Below are 21,780 nucleotides of genomic sequence, written 5' to 3' on the forward strand. Positions count from 1 at the left end.
ACATTATGGAGGTTCCTTAAAAAACTAAAAATAGAACTACCATATGACCCAGCAATCCCACTACTGGGCATATACCCTGAGAAAACCATAATTCAAAAAGAGACATGTACCCCAGTGTTCATTGCAGCACTGTTTACAATAGCCAGGACACGGAACCAACCTAAATGTCCATCGACAGATGAAAGGATAAAGAAGATGTGGCACATGTATACAATGGAATATTACTCAGCCATAAAAAGAAACAAAATTGAGTTATTTGTAGTGAGGTGGATAGATGTAGAGTCTGTCATACAGAGTGAACTAAGTCAGAAAGAGAAAAGCAAATACCATATGCTTATGCATATATATGGAATCTAAAAAAAGAAAAAAACCAAATGGTTCTGATGAACCTAGTTGCAGGTCAGGAATAAAGATGTAGACACAGAGAATGGACTTGAGGACACGGGGTGGGAGGGGTTAGCTGGGGCAAAGTAAGAGTAGCATTGACATATCTACACTACCGAATGAAAAATAGTTGGCTGGTGGGAAGCAGCCGCGTAGCACAGGGAGATCATCTTGGTGCTTTGTGATGACCTAGAGTGGTGGGATAGGGAGGTTGGGAGGGAGACGCAAGAGGGAGAGGACATGGGGACATGTGTATGATAGGGCTGTTTCACTTTGTTGTGCAACAGAAACTAACGTGGTATTGTGAAGCAATTATATTCCAATAAAGATCTATTAAAAAAAAGACTCTTTCCTGAAGCAAGTTATTATCTAATCAATGTTTGTGTATAAAATAAAGATATTGATTTATCCTTTAAAAAAAAAAAAAAGGGTGACTAAACAGAGACAGGAGTTAGCCTGGGTGGAGGAGAAGAATTGTTTAGGTGTTGAGAGAAAGAGACAAGAGATCATACTGCCAGCTTTAATTTCTTAAGATGTAGGAAGATTATAAAAACCTAAGAAGAAAAACAATGAAACAGGCCACCAGAACACTTAAGGAATCTTTCCTCTTGTCCACCCCCACCAAGAATTTATATAATTTAAGTGTAGAGACATCTGCATATAAATGCACTTTTTGGGTTTTCCTAATGTAGCTAATTGTTTTAGGACAACTCTTCCTGCCTCCCCTAACTCCAGATCTCTTCTATGTCTTATATGATTTAATAGTTATCCATCATCATGCCTCCATACACTCCTCCCAAAAGAGAGTTATGTAGATCTGGGCTCTGGAAAATCTAATACAGTCAGACATCTTTTGGTGGTGCAGTTCCGTGGATGTCAGGGAATGGGTGACTCTGGTAAAGAGGGACATTAAATAACTCCTCTCAGTGCTGCACATGGAGGGAAAGGACTTGTGTTGAACTCTACAAATCTGGTCAACAGGTAATCCACTGAATAGAGTTAGAGACATCACATTGTTCCTTCCCAAGGAGTCACGTGGCTTCTCCAAGATGAAATATTTCCCAAGTTACATGACAGCACTGGCCACTTTTAGGTTATCTGGAACTCACAGGAGGTCACCCCTGCTAGCAAGGAGAGTAACTTGGTTTCCTTAAGGCTGGCTACTCTGGATTTGCCAAGATATCCTCTATCATTTCAATGAACGCCTCTGATAGGCTCACGTGTGTCAGATTCTGTCCCCATGCTTTTTGCCAATAGTTTGAGTGTTTTTACCCTCCACCCAAACAACCAAAACTTTCACAGAATATCCAACAAGTATCTAGAACTGTAGATGGCTTCAAGACCCTATGTTCTGTCTTTACTCGTCCATTTAGAGGAGAAATGACAGAAGGGATCATTTTCAAAAGGTGGATTGACCAACAAAGAACTCTGAGGAGACAACACAGAGCCCCCCAGGATGGCTAAAATGTGTCCTGTAATAAGCATGGGACATTAAACAGAAAGCCTGATCTGACAAATATGCAAACAGACTCATCACAGGCAAATTAAAATGTTGAATATAAAAACACAAAATACCTTATCATAGTTGAATCTCACAACAGGCAGTTTGCTATTACCACACCCAGATTACAGATGAGCAAACTGATCCTCCAAGAGTTTAAGGGACTTTGCTAGAAGAACAAAGCATAATTGTGGGTAAGAGCACACGCTGTAGAGGCAAAGAGACTTGAGTTGGAATTTTGATTCCCACTTTTTATTAGGTACATGGGAACTTGGACAAGTTGTTTAATCTCTCCATGCCTCGATTTATTTATCTGTAAAATTGGATCAATTTATCAATACAACTAAGCACTGTTCTAAAAGCTATAGATACATTAAATATTCTTCCAAAACTCCTGCAAGAGAGAACCCCCATTTTACCGATAAGAAAACTGAGGCATGTAAAGATTAAATCACTGGCCAGCGGTGCTTCCCTGGTGGCACAGTGGTTAAGAATCCACCTGCCAATTCAGGTGACACGGGTCCCATCCCTGGTCCAGGAAGATCCGACATGCCGCGGAACAACTAAGCCCATGAGCCACAACTACTGAGCCCGCGCACCACAGCTACTGAAGCCCTCATGCCTAGAGCCCGTGCTCTGCAACAAGAGAAGCCACTGCAATGAGAAGCCCGTGCACTGCAACGAAGAGTAGCCCCCGCTCGCTGCAACTGGAGAAAGCCTATGCACAGCAACGAAGACCCAATGCAGCCAAAAATAAAAATTCATTCATTCATTCATTCATTCATTTAAAAAAAAGATTACACAACCAGCAAGATGCAGAGGTGGGAATCACGCCCAGGCATGGCATCTCATACCCATGCACCATCCTATCTATCCTCTGAACCTCTCTCATCAACTGGGTGAAGAGTTAATGGCCTCACAAGTCTATGCTGTGTCCAGTGTAGCAAGAGTTCAAAACGTGGCAGCCATTCATTCCTTTTCTCTTATTTATTGGCTGTGTTTCACCATAGAATGGAGGCTCTCCAAGGGCAGAGGTGTCCATTTTGTCCACCGTGATGGCCCTAGAACATAGAACAGTGCCTGGCACAAGATAGGGGCTCAGAAATTACTTGTTGAGTGAATGAACGAATAAACAATTGAAGGACTAAGGATCACATTCAGAGGTCTTTGGGGGAGTTGAAGGAGGAAGGCGTCAGAGCCGAGCATGGGTTGTTCCCTCTGAGACTATTTTCAAAAGTGGGTGCATTCTCAACAACTTTAAAGAAATACTGTTAATATGAAAGTTAAGACTGATGAAAAGGCATCTTTGGAAGCAGAGTACAATACACAGTTGAAACTTCAGAGGTCATACCTTGAGACAGATAGACAGGTAGGAGAGGGCTGTTTGGGGTACGTGCGCCCTTGGCACCTGCCGGTGGTACAAACCCTGCATCCCTTTGCCTGCCCCCTCCCCCAGCCCAGCCACTATCCTCCAGAGTTCCACTGGACCAGTTTGGGAGCTGAATGGAACCTAAGCCTCCTGACTCCTATCTCACTTTTTATCACCCCTCGTGACCTCAAACGCCCCCGAAGGATTCCATAAATGGATGAGGATCCAAATGAAAGAACTAGATTGAACTTAGGCAGGAAACTGAGAGTGTCCTTTAAATGCCAATAGGCACTGCCTTTGGCATAACAAAGGAGTTAAAACATAATTAAGATCTGAAGACTGATTACGGGAATGTGTATGATTATTTTTATTATTTTTCCTCTTTCTATCTTTGTGATAGGATGTGATCAACCTCGGCCATGCCCCGTTGCTTAGTAGCAGACAGTCAGAGTTTTAATTATATACTAAAATAAGCTAAAGAACAGAAGACTGCTTTATGTCTAATACGTATATATCAAGAAAGGCATATGACAGCATCTAAATTGCTTTAGTGCCTGATAAAGAGTGCCTCTGGTAGGGTTGTCATCAAAAGATCACGAATGGAGTAGGAAAGGATTATTAATAAAGCTGCTACTCTATTTATATGTCCTCCATTGTTTGTGATTCCTTGTTAGAAGCTAGAAATGAATTTTTATCTACCACTAATTTCATCATGGTTTTTTTTTTTCAGAGTCAGAGGGAAAAAAAAAAAAAAAACTTTTGTCAATTGCACTGCCAACCCTAGTCCTCCAAATAGAATTCTTTTCACTCCTCCAGATCTGCAATTCCCAAAATATTATATCTCACAATAAAAAATTAAAGGATTAGTCCATTCATTCTTTCAACATTCAACAAAGTCATGTTCCAGCAGCAAACCCCAGAGGCATTCTCTGCCCTCATAGAGATTTAAGGGAAGGGAAAGATGATAAATAAGTAAAACAATGAAAAAAATAATCACAGACTATAACAAGGGTTATAAAAGAAATAAGGTATATTACTTAGGATTATGTTTAGCTGCAAGTGACAGAAGAGTCAAAATCATTTGGCTTTAACCAAGGCTGTGATTCAGCCCAGTAGGTACTGAGGTAGTTACAATTTTTTTAAATTGGCATCTATTCTGACTGATCTGTGCCTGATTCTTTTTGGTTGGTTCAGATTCATATGCTGGATGAGTTGTATGTATGTTGAATATTTGATTATGGTTTAAAAAGTTTATTTCTCTCTTTCTCTCACATTAAGGAAGGTTCTTCATTATGGTTAAGGCAGCTTCATGAATTCACCAAGGACCTAGATTTGTTTTGTTTTGTTTTTTAACTTTTTTTTTTAGTATTTGAGAGATGGCAATTTTTAAAATTAATTAATTAATTTATGGCTACGTTGGGTCTTCATTGCTACTTGTGGGCTTTCTCTAGTTGTGGCGAATGGGGGCTACTCTTCATTGTGGTGAGCGGGCTTCTCATTGCGATGGCTTCTCGTTGCAGAGCACGGGCTCTAGGGGTGCGGACTTCAGTAGTTGTGGCACACGGGCTCAGTAGTTGTGGTTCACGGTCTCTAGAGCGCAGGCTCAGTAGTTATGGCAGACAGTCTTAGTTGCTCCACGACATGTGGGATCTTCCCAGGCCAGGGATCAAACTCATGTCCCCTGCATTGGCAGGTGGATTCTTAACCACTGCACCACCAGGGAAGTCCAAGGGCCTAGATTTGTTGTTCACCATGGCTTCCAACTCATGATCCAAGATGACTGCTTGGGTTCCAGCCATTACATCTACATGAAGAACAAAGATGAAAAGAGAGCCATACCTCTGCCACTTGAGGATAATTTAGTGTTTATCCTAATAATCAGAATATAGTCCATGGCTGCAAGGGGAGCTAGAACAGGTAGCCTTCATTCTAGGTGGTCAAATGCCCACCTGGAAATTAGGCATTAATTCTATCACTAAGAAAACAGGGAGAGCAGATAAAGATAGGTAGTAGACATTGCCACACCGGGTGACGTGACACAGAGTAACTGATACAGAGGGGGCTGCTTTAAACAGGGTAGTCAAAGAGGGTACTCAGGAGGTAACAGCTGAGGTAAAGCCTAAAGCATGCAAGTGACCTTGCCATGTACACTGGAGGAAAAGGCCTTCAGGCAACAAGAATGTCTTATTTCAAAGTAGATTGACTTCTGCTCACAGAATGATTTTGACCTCATTTTATAAGTAATATTCTGCAACTATTAAGTTTTCCTGAGCTGACTGATAATCCGTTTTCTTCCCTAATTCTTAGCTGCCCAAATCTCAAAGCATGTTACATTATGGGAATTCTGAGCTTATTGCAACAGACAACCACTGTCACCTGTGATTTTGAACCTGGTAGGAAGACAGCTGAGAACTTATTTAGTAGCAACATACTACTTGATATATTATTCAGGGGTGCGTCTACCTGGGTGGGGATGAGGTAGCCAAGCCGAATAAGTGTGCATCTAGTATGTCTTAGAAACCACCACGAGTGGTGTAAATAACATGTTAGATTCAGACAAAACCACTTCCAAATCAGGGTATTAAATCACAACTCACATTACAATAATGTGATTTGGTTTGGTGTTCACTGGAATAGAACTGATAGTATGGAACTAATGTGATGTTTTGTGCGAGTGTCACATTCGTTATGCACTTGTTACGTGATTTCCATGCGTGCCAGAATGTAATTCATTGGAATAAACAGAAGAGCCTCGTGACATGAAAGCCTAAAGCTATAAAGGGGAATTTGCCTTCCCATCCTGTAATTAAGGTAACATCACACCCAGTGCATTTTCTTAATGAGTATCTTACACTGACATGAAACAGAAAAAAGGAATCGGTAATACTATTCATTTCTGCAGATTTCATGCGAACAAAGATCATTATAAAGCCAGTGAATTTTGCCTAAATATATCTTTCAATGGCATCATGCCCTACTACAGAATACAGAGATGGTGTGTGTGTATACGTGTGTTTTAAGCCTTCTTCTTGAGTCTGTTGACCAAACCACAGAAGAGGGGAATTGCCGTGGAGATCATTATCACAAGTTTGGAAGAAGAAGCTCTAAGAATATACTTTGTGTAAATTGACCAGATTCCCTACACATCTTAACGTGTCTAGCTATGAACATAAGACCTAGTCTATGGCACCAAGAAATCATGTCTGTTCCAAAGCTGTTAGAATGTGAGCCTCATTTTCAAGTGCAAAGACTATGTCCTTTTTACCTCTGTAACTTCAACACCTAACACGATGCTTGACATATAGCAGTTGCTCAGTAAGGTTTAAATGAATGAATGGTAATTCTCATTCACAACAATTTCCACTTACTCAACAGCTCGCTTAAGTCCTTACCAACGTGTTTGACAGAAATCCAGTATATAATAAAATTCCAAGACTACAGAAATTAGAATCGATTATCGAGAAACCAATACCATACGGTATTCTATTGCATACATCCCCCTCCCTCTGGAAACCTATCTCAATATGAAACATTACATGTACGCAGCGACCACGGATTGCAGTACACACATTTAGGTGTGCAAAAAAACCAACTTGTTTTATTTTTCTAAAATTAGACTTCATTCGTAATTGGCGTCTGCCACCTCTTATTAAGGAGGTGGAAGAGTAATCTTAGAAACTGGAGGTTCTCTTCCTTTGCCCATGGGATTTTGCTTCAATTTCAGGGGAGTCTGTAGAAAAGAGGCATTGGGGGAAGCAAGGCTTCAGGTCCTCAATGTCACTGTCTCTGATCCTTGGCGATGGGACCATCCGGGCTACTGATGAGTCTTCCTTCATTCTTCCCTGCAAGGTCCTTCCACGATTGGGTGTTTCTATCTTTAATTCCAGGTCTTTCTAGTGAGTGATCATGCTGCCTAAGGCCCCATCCTACCTAAATACACCAGGAGTCATTTTTTCCTCTAGGTATTGCTGCCTCTCCAGGAACTTATCTGGGGAGACCTTCCTGTCCTCTCTGCTCTGAGATCCCACAAAACTACCTAAGATTTTTGCCACCTCCCCAAGATGTGGCCTAGGTAACAGTGTGGAGGGCCTATTTCTGTGGTGCCCATCAACACCTCTGCTCTCAATACCCTCCCTCCGACCTTCTCTTCACCCCTAACTCGGAATCTTTTCGGAGTCTGTTAAGGGAACTTTTGTATCCAAGTATTTGTCCTATGCTGTGACTCTTCTATTTCACTATGAAGAGCCTCTTCTGTTTTCCACTTTCTGAAGTAACATCCCTCTTCTGGGTCCATGAGCATAGAATAAACTAACTTCATGAAGTTGTAGAGAGACCAAGGAGGAAGTTATAATACTGAGGGAAAGTTTGGTTAGTATTACAGAAGTATGATTCTAACCAGTAAGTTCTCAGTGGACAGACGGAGCTGGAGCAAAGAAAGGAGGCGAGAGGCAGGGTGTGGGGAGTGGGCAGTGACAGGGAATGCTGTCTGGGCTGTGGAAGGGGCAAGTGAAGGTTAACAGAGGAATGCTCTAGGGTACAAATTCTAGGGGTTAGGATTAGTCAAAGGTATGTAGAAATCGAGGAAGACCAGGGACCAGTAGCCGGAAGAACTTGGGTAACAAGTGCTTAACGATAAAACAGAGCCAAATTTATAAGAAGAAAGTTTTAAAAAAAAAAATAAAAAAAAAGGAAAAAGACCTCAAATCTTTGACATTTCTCTCATCCAGAAGGGAGTCCACGTCGCCTCCTCTGGAATCAGAGAGAGCTGGTGATTGCTCTAATCAGTAGAGAAGTGGAAGTAATGCTTCTGGACTTGTGAGGCCAGGTCATAAAAAGCCACGCAGGTGCCGTCCGGGTTTTTTGAAACATTCACTCTTGGCTTCCTCCCTCTCAGAAACCAGCCACCATGGTGAGAGAAACCCAAGCCACACGGAAAGGCCACGTGTGGGCACTGTGGTCAACAGCCTCAGCTGAGCCAAGTCTTTGAGTCATCCCAGCCTAGGCGCCAGACTTGTGAGCGAAGAAGCCTCCCGATGAGTCCAGCCCTCAGCTGCTGAGTCATGGCCAGCTGTCGAGTCATGGCCAGCTGTCGGCGTCCTCCCAGCTGCGGCCCCAGACACCACAGAGCAGAGATAACACAAGCCATCCCAGCTAGGCCCTGTCCAAATTCCTGACCCACAGAATCCATAAGCATAATAAGATGTCTTTTGTTTTATGCCATGATTTCAGGCTGGTTTGTTACGCAGCAAGAGGTAAGTAGAAGAGTTGGGAAACAGAAACAAGAAGAACAAGGCAGTGAGCTGGAGCTGCCCATCGCTAGACTGGAAGGCTGGTCCAAGAAAAAATAAACAGCCTCTAGGGCACAGTAAGAGCTGACATTAGAATGTTAGTCTGTGACAAGGTTCTCTGACATGTATTCATTCATCTAGCCTTGCAATTGTCTGAAGTAAGGAATACTAGTTACTGACACTTTACAGAAGAAGAAAGAGAGGTAGAGAGATGTTAGGGCTCTTGCCTGAGGTTATACTATTGTAAGTGGAGGGCACTGAATTCAAACCCATTCTGCCTCTGGCATCCATGTTCTACACTACATCGTAGAGCTTGGTGTGGCCCAGAACTTGTGTGGATCCTGCAGAACAAGCTGCACACCTATTTGAGAAGATCCTATTAGCATTTTTAATAAAAGAAAAGCAACGATTGGTTTTTTCTCTCAAGGAAGTCTACTTAAAAGATAACACACAAAAAAGAAGTTTGATGTCTTTTACTACTTCAAACACCATCTATGGCCAAATGCAGTTTGGGCTTTATAGACACTAAGATATGATGGCTAATAACAGTTACCTTATATGGAGAAAAGACAACTATTGTTTGAAACAAAACACTGTGGTATAAACACAACTGGAGAGAAAATTATTTGCCCAAGAAGTTATCACATATCCCATATCCTTAAAAAATGATGAGAAAAATGCCATTTTAGGCTTCTTTCCCCACAGTGCATCATAGCACAGACAATAGCATTTGCACTAGTTTCATTGTGACTTGTATCATTTTCAATGTTTGGCATTGTGTATATATATAAAACAGTCTCTATTCAGCAGTTCCTCGTCTCAAACTAGGTATGATTAAAGAAAAAGTTCAGCTGACAACAGAGAGAAATAAATACTCAAGGTTGTTATCTAGTCTTTTATAATAATCCCAATAAAGAGATAAAATCTTCGAAATAGTTTTCACTAACCAAAGTAAGATATACCTCTCACGTTTTGGTTTGCTTTTTTTTTTCCTTCCTACTATTACAAAAGAACAACTACATCTCATAAGCCTTGTTTAGGAAACATACAAAATAACTGAGATAGCTTTTAAATTCTAACTCAACTATTCTCATCCAAGCTATAAAGAGGAATTTAATCTGCTTTTGCTTAAGCAGAAAAAATGCATTGATTTAGACTATTTGAGTAGTAGGCCAGTAAGAAATAGTGAAAATCCTCAAATAATGTCATTGAAGGAAAGGATAAAGAGGTGGAACAGGAAAAAGAGGAGAAGGAAGAGGAGGAGAAAACATTTCTTCCCATATGTTTGCAAGCATAGTTAAGCCGTAACAAAAGACTTCAGACTACAGACTTTAAATGAATTTCTTTCTTTTTCACATACGGTCTGGAGAGGAGAGGTGCAGGGCTGGCGGGCAGCTGTGCCACAGTCAACGTCGGGCATCTGTCTCTGGGTTCCAAGTGGCTACTTCAGCTCTGTTTTCCAGCCCGTAGGAAGTAAGAAATACAGGGCTGCTCACATCCTATTATCCAGAATTTAATGACATGATCTCACCTAGTTGCAAGGGAGGCTGGAAAAAAAGGAAGTGAGCAATGTGGCTATGTGCTGAGCTAAAATTCAGAGCATTCTATTATTAACAGGAAGAAGAGAAAATAGGGACAATTATCCATCTATGCCATAGTCCAGAAGTTGGAAAATTATGGCCCAAATATGACCTGTCCCCTGCTTCTGAACAACCTGTGAGTTGACTTTTACAAATGAACATTTACAATCAATTTAATCAACATTTACAATCAGGTTAGTGTTAGGAAACACTAACTTCAAACCCCAACTAAGCCAAATGTCATTCCCCTCAAAAATAATTCCCTTGTTTTCATGAGTAGATCTGAGTTACAAACATGGTGCTCAATTATTATTATTATACTTTGAATTTCACCAATGAAAAATTTGTGGAAATTTGTTTTCTCTCTTGTTATACAAGTACTGACATAATTTCCTTGATTTTGCCTCTCGACCTGCAAAGTCCACAGTATTAAATATCAGGCCCTTTACAGAAAAGTTTGTTGACCCCGGTCTGAGCTGAACTAAATTAGTGGAATTCCTGCAAAGCAAAGAAAGAAGAATGGCTTACAAGTGGCATAGCAAAACAGAACCCCATGACCCCAAGGAGTCTGGCCTGTGTTTCTAATCATAGCAAAACCTCTTTAACTAGGTCACAAACCCAGCAACTTCTATGAGCCAAAGTCCAGTGAAAAAAACAGGAAACTAGGGGAGAAAAAAGTTTCTGTACAGCCTACCTCAAAGCACTAAAGTTCATGCACTGCACATGAGGAGAACACCCAGATCTTCAAACAGGCCAGATTTTCCTCGTACAAGACGCAATTCTGTTAACTGTTAATGACTTAACTGGATTAGCAGTTTGCCCAAACCCACAGCAGAGCCGTAGCTGTAAATCTGAAGGGGTTGAGGAGGAAAGGAGACAGGGTAAGAGCACTGCTCTCTAAGGTCTCTTAAGATAAGAACCTCAACCTCCATTCCATCTCTGAAGCCCCCAAGGACACCACTGCATCACAGCTCAATGAAGTGATGGTCCTGTACCATCAAGCACAGGTAAAATTATATTCTTTATATTTTGTTTCAACAGGCAGAGAATAATACACTTGAGAAAGTCTATCATCAAAAACAGGGACGGGGCTTCCCCGGTGGCGCAGTGGTTGAGAGTCCACCTGCCGATGCAGGGGACACGGGCTCGTGCCCCGGTCCGGGAAGATCCCACATGCCGCGGAGCGGCTGGGCCCGTGAGCCATGGCCGCTGAGCCTGCGCGCCCGGAGCCTGTGCTCCGCGACGGGAGAGGCCACAACAGTGAGAGGCCCGCGTACTGGAAAAAAAAAAAAAAAAATACAGGGAAGAGAAACTTTTGGCCATTTAGAGAGATAAATTATTCATAATTGAATTCATCTCCCAAGAACTCATGCAAATAAGATGTGATAACATGCGCTTGTAAACAGATATTTCCACAGTCCTAGCAAACAGATTCTTTTAACCTACAACTTTTTTCCAATGTTATCTGTGTTTTTTTGTTTGTTTTAAACAAGACTGTATTTTTATTGACAATATTGTGGCAAAACTTGCCAGCCTTGGTCTACTGGTCACAGATATGATTAATTTTTACACGAGTAGCAGGAAACTAGCTCAAATTGATTTAAGAAGGGAAAAGGGAGGAGAGGAGGGGAGAGGGGCAAGGACAAGGCAAGAGGGATAAGCAATAGAAGAGGAAGAAAAAACAGGGTATGAAGGAAATAAATGGTGTGTTAAGGAGGTAAATTTTAGTCTGAAATGTAAATAAGGAGCCAACTTTTGGAAGAGCAAAAATTAGACATTCACCAACAGAAAGGACATCTAACAAGGACCATGGGAGGACCACCTTCCAGCTTGCAAGGCTGCCCCTTTCCCCTCCAGAAGGACTGAGTCCACTTGGCTCAAGGTGGAAATATGATTGGGCGTGACCCGTCTATGCCCCGCCCCTGCCAACAGTGATTGGTCTAGGAATAAGCCTACCAGCCAATTCAGGCCAAGGAGACTCTGGAAGGACAGAAACACGTTTTCCAGGCTGGTTGATAAACAGCAAGGGTGGTCTGGGGCTATCGGCCATTTTGCCACCTCACAGAGACAGTCTGGCTAAGAATGAAGCCCACAAAGAGGAGAGCAGAGCAAAAAAAGAGAGGCACTGATTCAGGAAGTGTCATTTGAACATCTGAAGTCACCACTCCAACTCTCAATCCTGCAGTTTTTCTATGTGAATCAGTAAATCCCCCCTTTCAGTTTAAGCCAAATGGAGTTGTGCTTCTGTCCTGTGACTGAAAACATCCTGACAACTCAGTGGGCTTTGGAAATGACATAAGAGTCCATGTGTATTTAGAGGAACGTGTGCTTAGTGAATTCTCTAAACATCTTATTGAAAAGCTTGGGTCTTAGGATCTCCATCTGGTAGAGGATTATGTTGGGGTGCAGGGGTGAGAGTTGGAAAATAATTTATGAAAACCTAGCTATGAATGATAAGGAGGAGGGGGATACAGATGTAGGGATTTAATACCTTCTTGCCCTCCCTTTCCATCATCCTGTGGTTAAGGTAGAGGAAAGAAAAATCCTAAATGGATGCATCTGGGAGTAGCAAGAGATTGGAAAAGGTAGAGCTTGCCCAATCTTCTCCAAAGGTACAGAGATGAGTATCTGTTGTTGTGCTTTCCTGAAGTCCTTACCTCCCTGTTTTTAGAGCAGCATCCCCCTTTGGAGTCTGGGTGAATCTCACCTCCCTTTCTCTTGGTCCACATAGTTTAGGTGCCGATCACTGAATCTACCGGAGTGGACCACGTGACCCAGACCTGGCCAATTGGCATGTTCCATCTTTGGGCCATGGTGGTCATGCTCAAGTTGGCCTGATCAGAACTAATATGGGGACTTGGTATTAGCCAAGAGAGAAGAGGTGCTGGCTTTCAACTGGACCTTGAAACTGCCAGAGGAGTTCTCATGGAGAAGACTCACATGCAGAGAGGAGGGCAGAGTCAAGAAAACTACAGAGAGGCAGAGAGAACACCTTGTTGAAGCCCTTGAACTCAGGCACACAGGAAGTTACATTCACCATTTAGACAGTATGGTAATATGAGCCAATAAATTCCTCTTTCCCATTGGAGAGAAGTTCCTCTGTTCACCATTTATTTCCAAGCAAAGAGTGGGAACTGAACAATATGAATGAAAGAAATCTCTGATCTCATTTGTAAGGAGTGCAAAAGATGTGTTACTGTGTTTCCCCTCAGACTTTGCAATACTGGGTATTTCCATTCTAGAGCAGTCTTAGTAAGTACTATAACATACTTCAGGTACATGATGATTAGCATAGCTTTTCTGGGTTGGTCTACAACCAATTAGTAACTGAACTTTTGAGATTTAAACTGGTCCTTCAGTTAGGATTTGCCTGCATTAAAAAAATAAATCATTGACAAGACTCTGTAAATTCTGAACCTCATGCATTTCTTCCTAACTTCCTTCCACCAAAACACCAATGAGCAGGACCTAAAGTTATAAACCAATTGTACTGTGCCCAAGACCTCCACACGACTTCCCAAATATCAGGTGTCCAGAGGTTTTTTTTTTTTTTTTACCACTTATAGAAAAGGTACACCGAATATGAGCATAACCAGAATTTATATGTTCACTAAAAATCAAAACACAAATTACTTTTTGAATTCAGGAATAATGATATTTTAGTGGCAATAGTTTCCTTAACCAGAATTTTATATTTTCATTGGAAATGAAAAGCTAAGCTAAAATGCTTATTCACGAATAATAATGTTTTAATGACATCATTTTCTTCCTACAGAATAAACAAATGTAAGCACACTTACCTTAGGAAAACAGAAGGAATTATCCTTATCCACTAAATAATTTCTGAAACATCTCCAGAATTTTCCAAACTATGTTCTGTGGAACCATTAACAGGTATTTTATACACACGCACACACGCACGCACGCACACACGCACACACGCACACACGCACTCACGCACGCACGCACGCGCTCCTGTGGTCAAAAAGATTGGGAAACATTACATACTATTCCCAGTCCCGAAGACTCTCGATGCACACTTGCATATTTTAGAATGTGAAAAGTCTTGCAGTAGATACCTGTTTAAATTGGATTAACCCAGTATTTCCCAAAGTTAACTCTCTGAAAATTAACTATAGCATTTTGCTTCCTACCCCGACTTCCAAAACCCCCATTCCCCAAAGCAACTTTTGGAACAGCTTGTGGAACTAGTTCCACAAAGCAAAGTTTGGGAAACAGTAGTTTAGTGGCTTCTATCTACACAGATTTTGCTGTCTGAATAATATGTAAGGAACTTTGAGTGACAATTGCACCCATTTGGATATAACTTCAGCTGACTCCATAATTAGAAATTTAAAATGCAAATTTTTCAAAAGCAAACTGCCTTTACCATTCAGACATGTTGCTGAGATTTATTTGGATTTGGGTACAGTTGTATTACTTTCCAGTATATCTGGTATAGGTAATAGGCTCCAAAGATCTATAAATATTGAACACAAATAAGATTAGCCATGTCTAAATTTTATATACAAACAAGTCTGACAATTTTAATATGGCAAATGTACTCTGTATTTGGAGGCGGGGGGCGGGTAACATTCCTCTTGGGAAAACTGGGAATGGAATGGAAACTTCTTCATTTATATTCTGCATAAGCTGTATATTACAGATTCATGTTAGTATGGGTGAGGACGTGAAACCATTGCTATTGAGCTTCAGATGTGGCAGCAAAGAATTAAGAGATCATCACCATCTCTCTCTAAATATAATGAAAATCTAACTTTACAACACTCCTCTTAAATGAGCTTTCCTCATGCTACTTGGCTATGCATTAAATCTTGGCATACACAAAAAAATAAAAACAGGGTAGCTCTAAAGGTTCATTTATGTTGGCTGGATTATGAAGATTAACTCCTCAGATGGTGTTCTAAAGAAGTCATCAAATGTAAGTATAACTGAAAATAAAAACCTGAAAAACATTTAAATATTGATAGAAAAGTGAACGGATAGGATATAGTCAAGACACCACTCTTTAGATACATAACATCAATGTATATCATAAAGGATTAAAAAATTTAACACTCTAAGGAATATAATAGAGATTTCAGCTACAGCAAGACAAATTTTCTGGAAATAATATAACAGTTCTCATGGCAGAGGCATACATGCAGGGTAAAAAGGTTTAAAACAATTTAAATTTTAGGTCATTTGTGCTGAAGATGTTTTTACAATGTAAATTGGATTTATTACTAATTCTTCAAAATATTTTAATCCTGGATCCTAGAGACAACGATGCCCTCTTCTCCAAAGTAGCCTGTGGCTTCCGTCACCTTGCCAATTCACACAGACGTTAGTCATATACTAAAATGCAGTGTTTCTCAACACGTGCATGCTTCTGTTGATACATATGATGGTTTTAGGTGGCCCAGGGAATGTTCTTCTACTTTAATAATGAAAGAGTTTATGATGATAATATACAAATAGCTACACGTACTGAGGATTTATTATGTGCTGTCAAGCAAAAATCCTAGTGTATTAATTTGAACAGTCTTCACAGGACCAGTCTGTGGTAGCTGCTCTTACTATTTCCAATGAACAGAAAGAAAATTGAGACACAGAGAAGCTAAGTAAATTGCTCAAAATCACACAGCTGGAAACGGGCAGAGATGAGATTCAAAATCAGTAAATTTAGCTGACAGTCCATGCTTTGCCATTTCAGGGATATATACCTTTGTTTTTTAAGTGGGCTTGCTTAATAAAAAATTTAAGAAAGGTAAGCCTGTGGATACGAAATAAAATCATCCAAGCTGTAGGCCAATGTCTGATGTTCAGGTAACAGTTGTGGGGGGGGGGCGCGGAGCTAGAGATTAAAGATCCTATAGACTGTGAAGTGAATGTTTATTAACAGGTCAGAAACTTGGGTTAAAGTCCTGGTACAGATCCCCTGAGGTGAAAAGCCCCAACTTTCAACTTACCTGCTTTCAGTGTGGCCCAGAAAATTCTCTTGTTCAGATACGAAATCTTCCTACTTGTACACGTTTTTAAGACATCACACAATCACATGTCTATGGGAAATATAAATGATTCAACTAACTCTGAAAAAGAAAAGGCTCAATTATTGTATATTACAATTTAAGGGGAAAAAAAAATCATGCTTAAGAAAAAGCTGACAATCAGATCAGAAATGTTATGGGAAGTTTCTTGCTCATTTTCTCCAGAGGTTAAACCAGATGATTTTTTTTTTTTTAAAGGGCAGAAGTTTAAGGTCTAGCTAGGGAATAAAGACATGTTTTGTCTGACACTTCCCAATTCAAATCCAACATTTATCAAATGATTCTTAAGTACTGTATTTAAAAAACAAACAAACAAACAAACAAAAAACAACAGCCAGAAGCTGGCAATCTGGGTATATTAAGCTTTCATTATCACAGATTTGCATTTTAAAAACCCAATACCTTTTTCGTAAATATGCAAGAGTTTCTCTGACAATTTCTCTCTTTGTAAAGCCACCTCTCAGTGAAACATTTAAAATAAAACTCCTATATCTAAGATGAATTCTTGGCATTTGGGACTTTTAAAACTCCCTAAATTCAGAGGGGGGGGAGAAGCTGCATAATTATAGTTCATCTCAGTGCAAGTCATAAAGTAATCAAAAATCTTTAAAACCAAAAAGTAGTATCTTAGAGTGGCATTTAAAACAAAAAAAGTACTTACTGGCATTTAAAAATTTTTCATGCAATTTGTTATTCGTTAAATCAGAAGAAAATGTGTGCTCCTATTTTTTGATAAAGCAAAAAATATTCAAAATTGGCATTAACTAAACACAATTGGCCACCACTATGTGAAAAACCAAATGCTTTAATGAGGCTATCAAGAACAACAGTTCAGTTATTTCATTGGATACATTAATATCGATCCATAATATACAGTGCTATGGACCATACAGAAATTATTGCTGCATCCAACAGCAGGTGACTAGTATTAACATTACAGTACCAAGCGTCCGCAAGAGACAGTCATTTGTCATTTTTTTTCAAGAAATAGGGTTTTTTTTATATACTGTTATCAACATCAACGTTTCCCCAGTGCATTTTATAAAAATATTAGTAAGTGCATTCCTTTGTGCTTTATTTTATATCTTTTAACTTCCTATGTATTTTATTTGTTCTTATTGCTTTAGTATTTTAAAACAACCAGAAAGAACTTTGTCATCCTATGTATGACCAGGTTGGTTGTATGGTTTTTTGGCAAAGTCAGAAGGTTTGGTATTTCCATTGCCATACCCAGAGGCAGGTGGACAAGTTTGGCATTTTGGTCACTCCATATGGAGGCCCAACCCCAAGTCACAATTCTGCACCCAGGGATGGGGGGAGTGGTGTGGACCATTCTCCTTGTCACAAACAGTGAGCTCAAACCACCGCCTCTTGGCTTAGCTAGTCTCTAAAACGCATCCACACTCTATTTGGCAAAAAAGAAATAAATAAAACCACCCCAGAGATTGCAGCATTCTCCTGAGCTTGCTCACCTGCCCCCTCCCAGAAATTGTCTGTTAAGAAGGGGAGGGAGAAGCAGGCAATGGCGAGCTCAGGAGCTGCGAGCGTCAGGGCAGTGGTACAAGATGCCATGCTTTCTTTCAACAAAGCTTTCTATACGGTGGCTTAACCCTGGCCAAATTCCCTGGGCCACGGGTGAGTCAAACTCGCTCTATTTTTAAGAACTCTCTAAATCAGCTAAGGAAAACTAGCATCATACCATCGCGATCTTCGACTTTTGTGCCCAGCTCCCCTCCCCCCATATAAATATGAAGAGAAAAATAGACACTGCTATGATTGTATCAATGAACACTATGGTACAATTAGCTGTTCATGCAGATTTGCATCACTATTCTAGGAAAAGAGCTGTACAATTAAGGGGGTTGAAAGAATGGGAACTAATTTTCCCTACCCCCTTAAGTCATAAAGCTGTAAAACTGATAGCATCATCAATGTTTCCAAGGATTCTCATTGCCCACCGTGCATGGTAACTATGCGGTTGATTATTTTCACATAAGCCATCCATTCATACATCTGACAGTCCTTCTCTCTGAACCCTCCAATATCCATCACCAATTCACAGTTGACATTTAAACTGTTTTTCTTTAAAACACACACACACACACACACACACACACACACACACACACACACACACACACAATACCTCCTGAATAAGGTTTCCTGATGAAAGAAGTTGGCACTCTGTCACTAAAATATTCTTCATATTAAAAATATACGAAGGAAAATTGGAAGCTCTTATATTGTCTACATAGGCACCATGCTACACGTTCCTCTTGATTATAGATACCATCTTGAAACTTTCTCCTACATTACAGTTCAGTCAGTGCTAGAGACTACTGCTATATTTAAGGCACTTCATTCTGAATGGATATGCTTTATGCCACTTGCTATTCAATTGTAGGCTGCTACTGAGAAACTCCACTCAACAGCCTGCCTCTTAACACCATTTGTCATCTGTATAAAACATCTAGGCCTGATAGAATATATGTAACACTACTGTTATTGCATAGGACTATACAAGTAGATAATGCACTGAAACTAACTTTACAACATTGCTGTTTGTTAAAACATTGTTATCAAGTAACAGTAATTGGCCAATACAGTATTTCTCTCTTTAAAAACCATTCAGCAGGTTTGCTGAAATAAACCCCAATTTAAATGACCATAAAGGGCATATTAACGCTATGGATATCATTCTCCAAGGATATTGCTAGTTTTATATCACTAAAAATAAATATGTAAGTTGTTTCTCTCTAGAAAGCCGGTTTCAGCCTATTTATACTACAGCTTAAATGTGTGGAAAATAGTTCTGAGTGACACTGTAATATACAAAATATTCACAAAGCTCTCTTTAAACGCAAGACCTTGCATAAAAGTTTTCTTTCATGTGTGTACAAAGAATGCGGAAAACCACCAGTGAGTTGTAAAAATATCGAAAACTTGCCACTTTAAGATGCATATTCTTACAAATTAATACAAACATATTGAAAAGAACAATGATAATAAAGAATCTGTACAAATCAAATGAACAGTAAAACATAATTTAAAAATAAAAATAGTAAAGCCAATTAGAAATGTGCCCAGTTTGGTTTTCTTATCAAAAGCGAAATTGAAGAGGAAAAAAAAAAAAAGAGGAAAACTTTCAGTGCTCCTCAACATTTTCCTTTGAGAGGACATTAACTTACATTTCAAAATAAAATATATCTTATGAAAAACTGAATCACACTCACTGATGAGGAAAACTGTAACAGAGCACAGAATGAATGAGAACAAGATGAGACCCCATGTTTCAGAGCCTTGGTCTATATCTCCCTTCAATTTCAGTTGCACCTAAGGTATCAGTTACATTTTCTAACCAGACAATACACGTGAAAATGGTTGCATTTTTTTTCTTTTATGGAATACAGTATTTCTTTAAATAGTTTGCAGTATAAAGACTAAATGATGCTAAAAGGGTACTGTATCTTTAAGGCAGTACCAATGAATCAATACATTTACAAAATGGAAAAGTGTTAGTATGGATTTCTTTTTCTTCTTTTCTTCCCCACCCTCCTCCCCTCTCTCTTTCTCTTTTGTTTCGTTGCTTTACATTCTTTCAATTACACTTTACATTTCATTTCCAAGGAAGTCCCAGGCATGCAAACAGCAAACCAAGTTTCCCCTGAATAAAAATGGACAGAAATTTCTCTGATGCAAAAAATCCTCTTGCTCTGAAAGCCAAAATCTGGGGTGAATTCAGTTCACAGATACTGTACACTACCATACAGTACTTTGGAGGCATTTGTAGTTGTAAAATAGGTCTGTTTCACAAAATTCTAAAAATAAAATATATCCTGGGCTATTGATAAAGCATGACAAAAAATTTTTCATATTAAAGGAAAATGATCAAGAAAACCCCTTCAGGTAAATTATTAAATCTGCTAATGAAGAAAGGAAGCAGTCTGTGAGGACGCAGAGCAGGGAGAATTTGCTAGCAAGCGTGCTCGGTTTCTTCCATGCTCATACTGCTCCTTCGGCTGCTGGTTTTGGATGCCCCAGGGGACACCGAGGAAAGAAGTGGATCAGTTATGCCAACAGGAGAAAGAGTATCGTCCATGAGGATGTCTTCCAGTTTGGATCCCATTTTCGTGGGAACGCTATAGGCTTGGCTGCTCTCGGTCGCAGCTCCAAAGTTGTTGTTGAAGGTGATGGTGCCATCTGTGAGATCCAGGGTCGTTGTGCATGTTAGGTCTGCGTGTTGCTGGAGGAGGTCTTGGCTGCAGTTCTCAAGAGCGGGTTCCTGCTTGATGATCCGACTCACCAAATCTGGAGAGCAGAGGCCCGTGGATGGAATAAGGGAAAGTCCATGAGCTCGAGCCTGCATTTCAAGTTCCTAAAAGTAAAATAAAAATCAGAAACTTAAAGAGGTGGTGCACAGAGGATTATAGGACAGTGAAACTACTGTACAATACATGATACTATAATGACGGTTACACGTTGTTATGCATTCATCCAAATCCAAAAGGTGTGCAATGCCAACAGTGAACCCTAACAGTCAAGTAGGGACTTTGGGTTATAATGATGTGTCACTATAGGTCCATCTAGTGTTGAAATGCCCCACTCTGGTGGGGATATTAATATTGGGGGAGGCTATATACGTGTGGGAGCAGGAGGTATATGGGAACTCTCCACACCTTCAGCTCAATTTTGCTCTGAACCTAAAATTGCTTTAAAAAGTATTTTTTAAAAATCAGGGACTTCCCTGGTGGCGCAGTGGTTAAGAATCCGCCTGCCAATGCAGGGGACGTGGGTTCAATTCCTAGTCCGGGAAGATCCCACATGCCGCGGAGCAACTAAGCCCGTTTGCCACAGCTACTGAGCCTGCGCTCTAGAGCCCGTGCGCTGCAACTACTGAAGCTCGCACGCCTACAGCCCATGCTCTGCAACAAGAGAAGCTACCGCAACGAGCAGCCCACACACCGCAACTAGAGAAAGCCCGCGCACAGCAACAAAGACCCAACGTAGCCAAACATAAATAATTAATTAATTAATTATTTTTTAAAAAATCATACATTTGCAAAAAAATAGTTAAAATAAAAATGTTTTGCTCTTTCAAATTAATAAACACCATATTTCTTAAAGTACATAGAGTATCACTGGTAATACAGTAAATGATTTTTAGGTGGTATATGGATTTTATTATGTATGAAATACACAGACAGTTTCTCACAGATGTTAATGTTAACAGGGAGGATAAGTTAAAAAATGTAAAAATAAAATGTCAAAATGTGAGCTGATTGAAGGAAAATAATCAGTAAACAGTACAGGTCTATGGCCCCTACACTGTGCAGAGACATCTACGGGTACTATAATGAACTCCCAGGACACTGGGGATATTTTTATTTATTTATTTTTTTTTTGTGGTACGCGGGCCTCTCTCTGCTGTGGCCTCTCCCGCCACGGAGCACAGGCTCCGGACGCGCAGGCTCAGCGGCCGTGGCCCACGGGCCCAGCCGCTCCGCGGCATGTGGGATCCTCCCGGACCGGGGCACGAACCCGTGTCCCCTGCATCGGCAGGCGGACTCTCAACCACTGCGCCACCAGGGAAGCCCCAGTTGGGGTCTTT

General features: G+C 40.4%; 1 protein-coding gene across 18 annotated transcripts in view; it reads right to left on the minus strand.

Moving 5' to 3' along the window:
* Positions 1 to 19,754: 19,754 nt before the first annotated feature.
* MITF (melanocyte inducing transcription factor) overlaps positions 19,755 to 21,780 on the minus strand; it is a 242,056-nt gene continuing 240,030 nt past the window's right edge. For all 18 annotated transcript variants that reach the window (XM_028479481.2, XM_028479479.2, XM_007127078.4 and 15 more), the window contains one exon: positions 19,755 to 20,547. In XM_028479481.2, the coding sequence (XP_028335282.1) occupies positions 20,146 to 20,547 (402 nt within the window). In that variant the 3' untranslated portion in view covers positions 19,755 to 20,145. The remainder of the gene's footprint in view (positions 20,548 to 21,780) is intronic.

This window comes from Physeter macrocephalus, chromosome 18 (genome assembly GCF_002837175.3).
Source record: "Physeter macrocephalus isolate SW-GA chromosome 18, ASM283717v5, whole genome shotgun sequence".
Lineage (NCBI taxonomy): Eukaryota > Metazoa > Chordata > Mammalia > Artiodactyla > Physeteridae > Physeter > Physeter macrocephalus.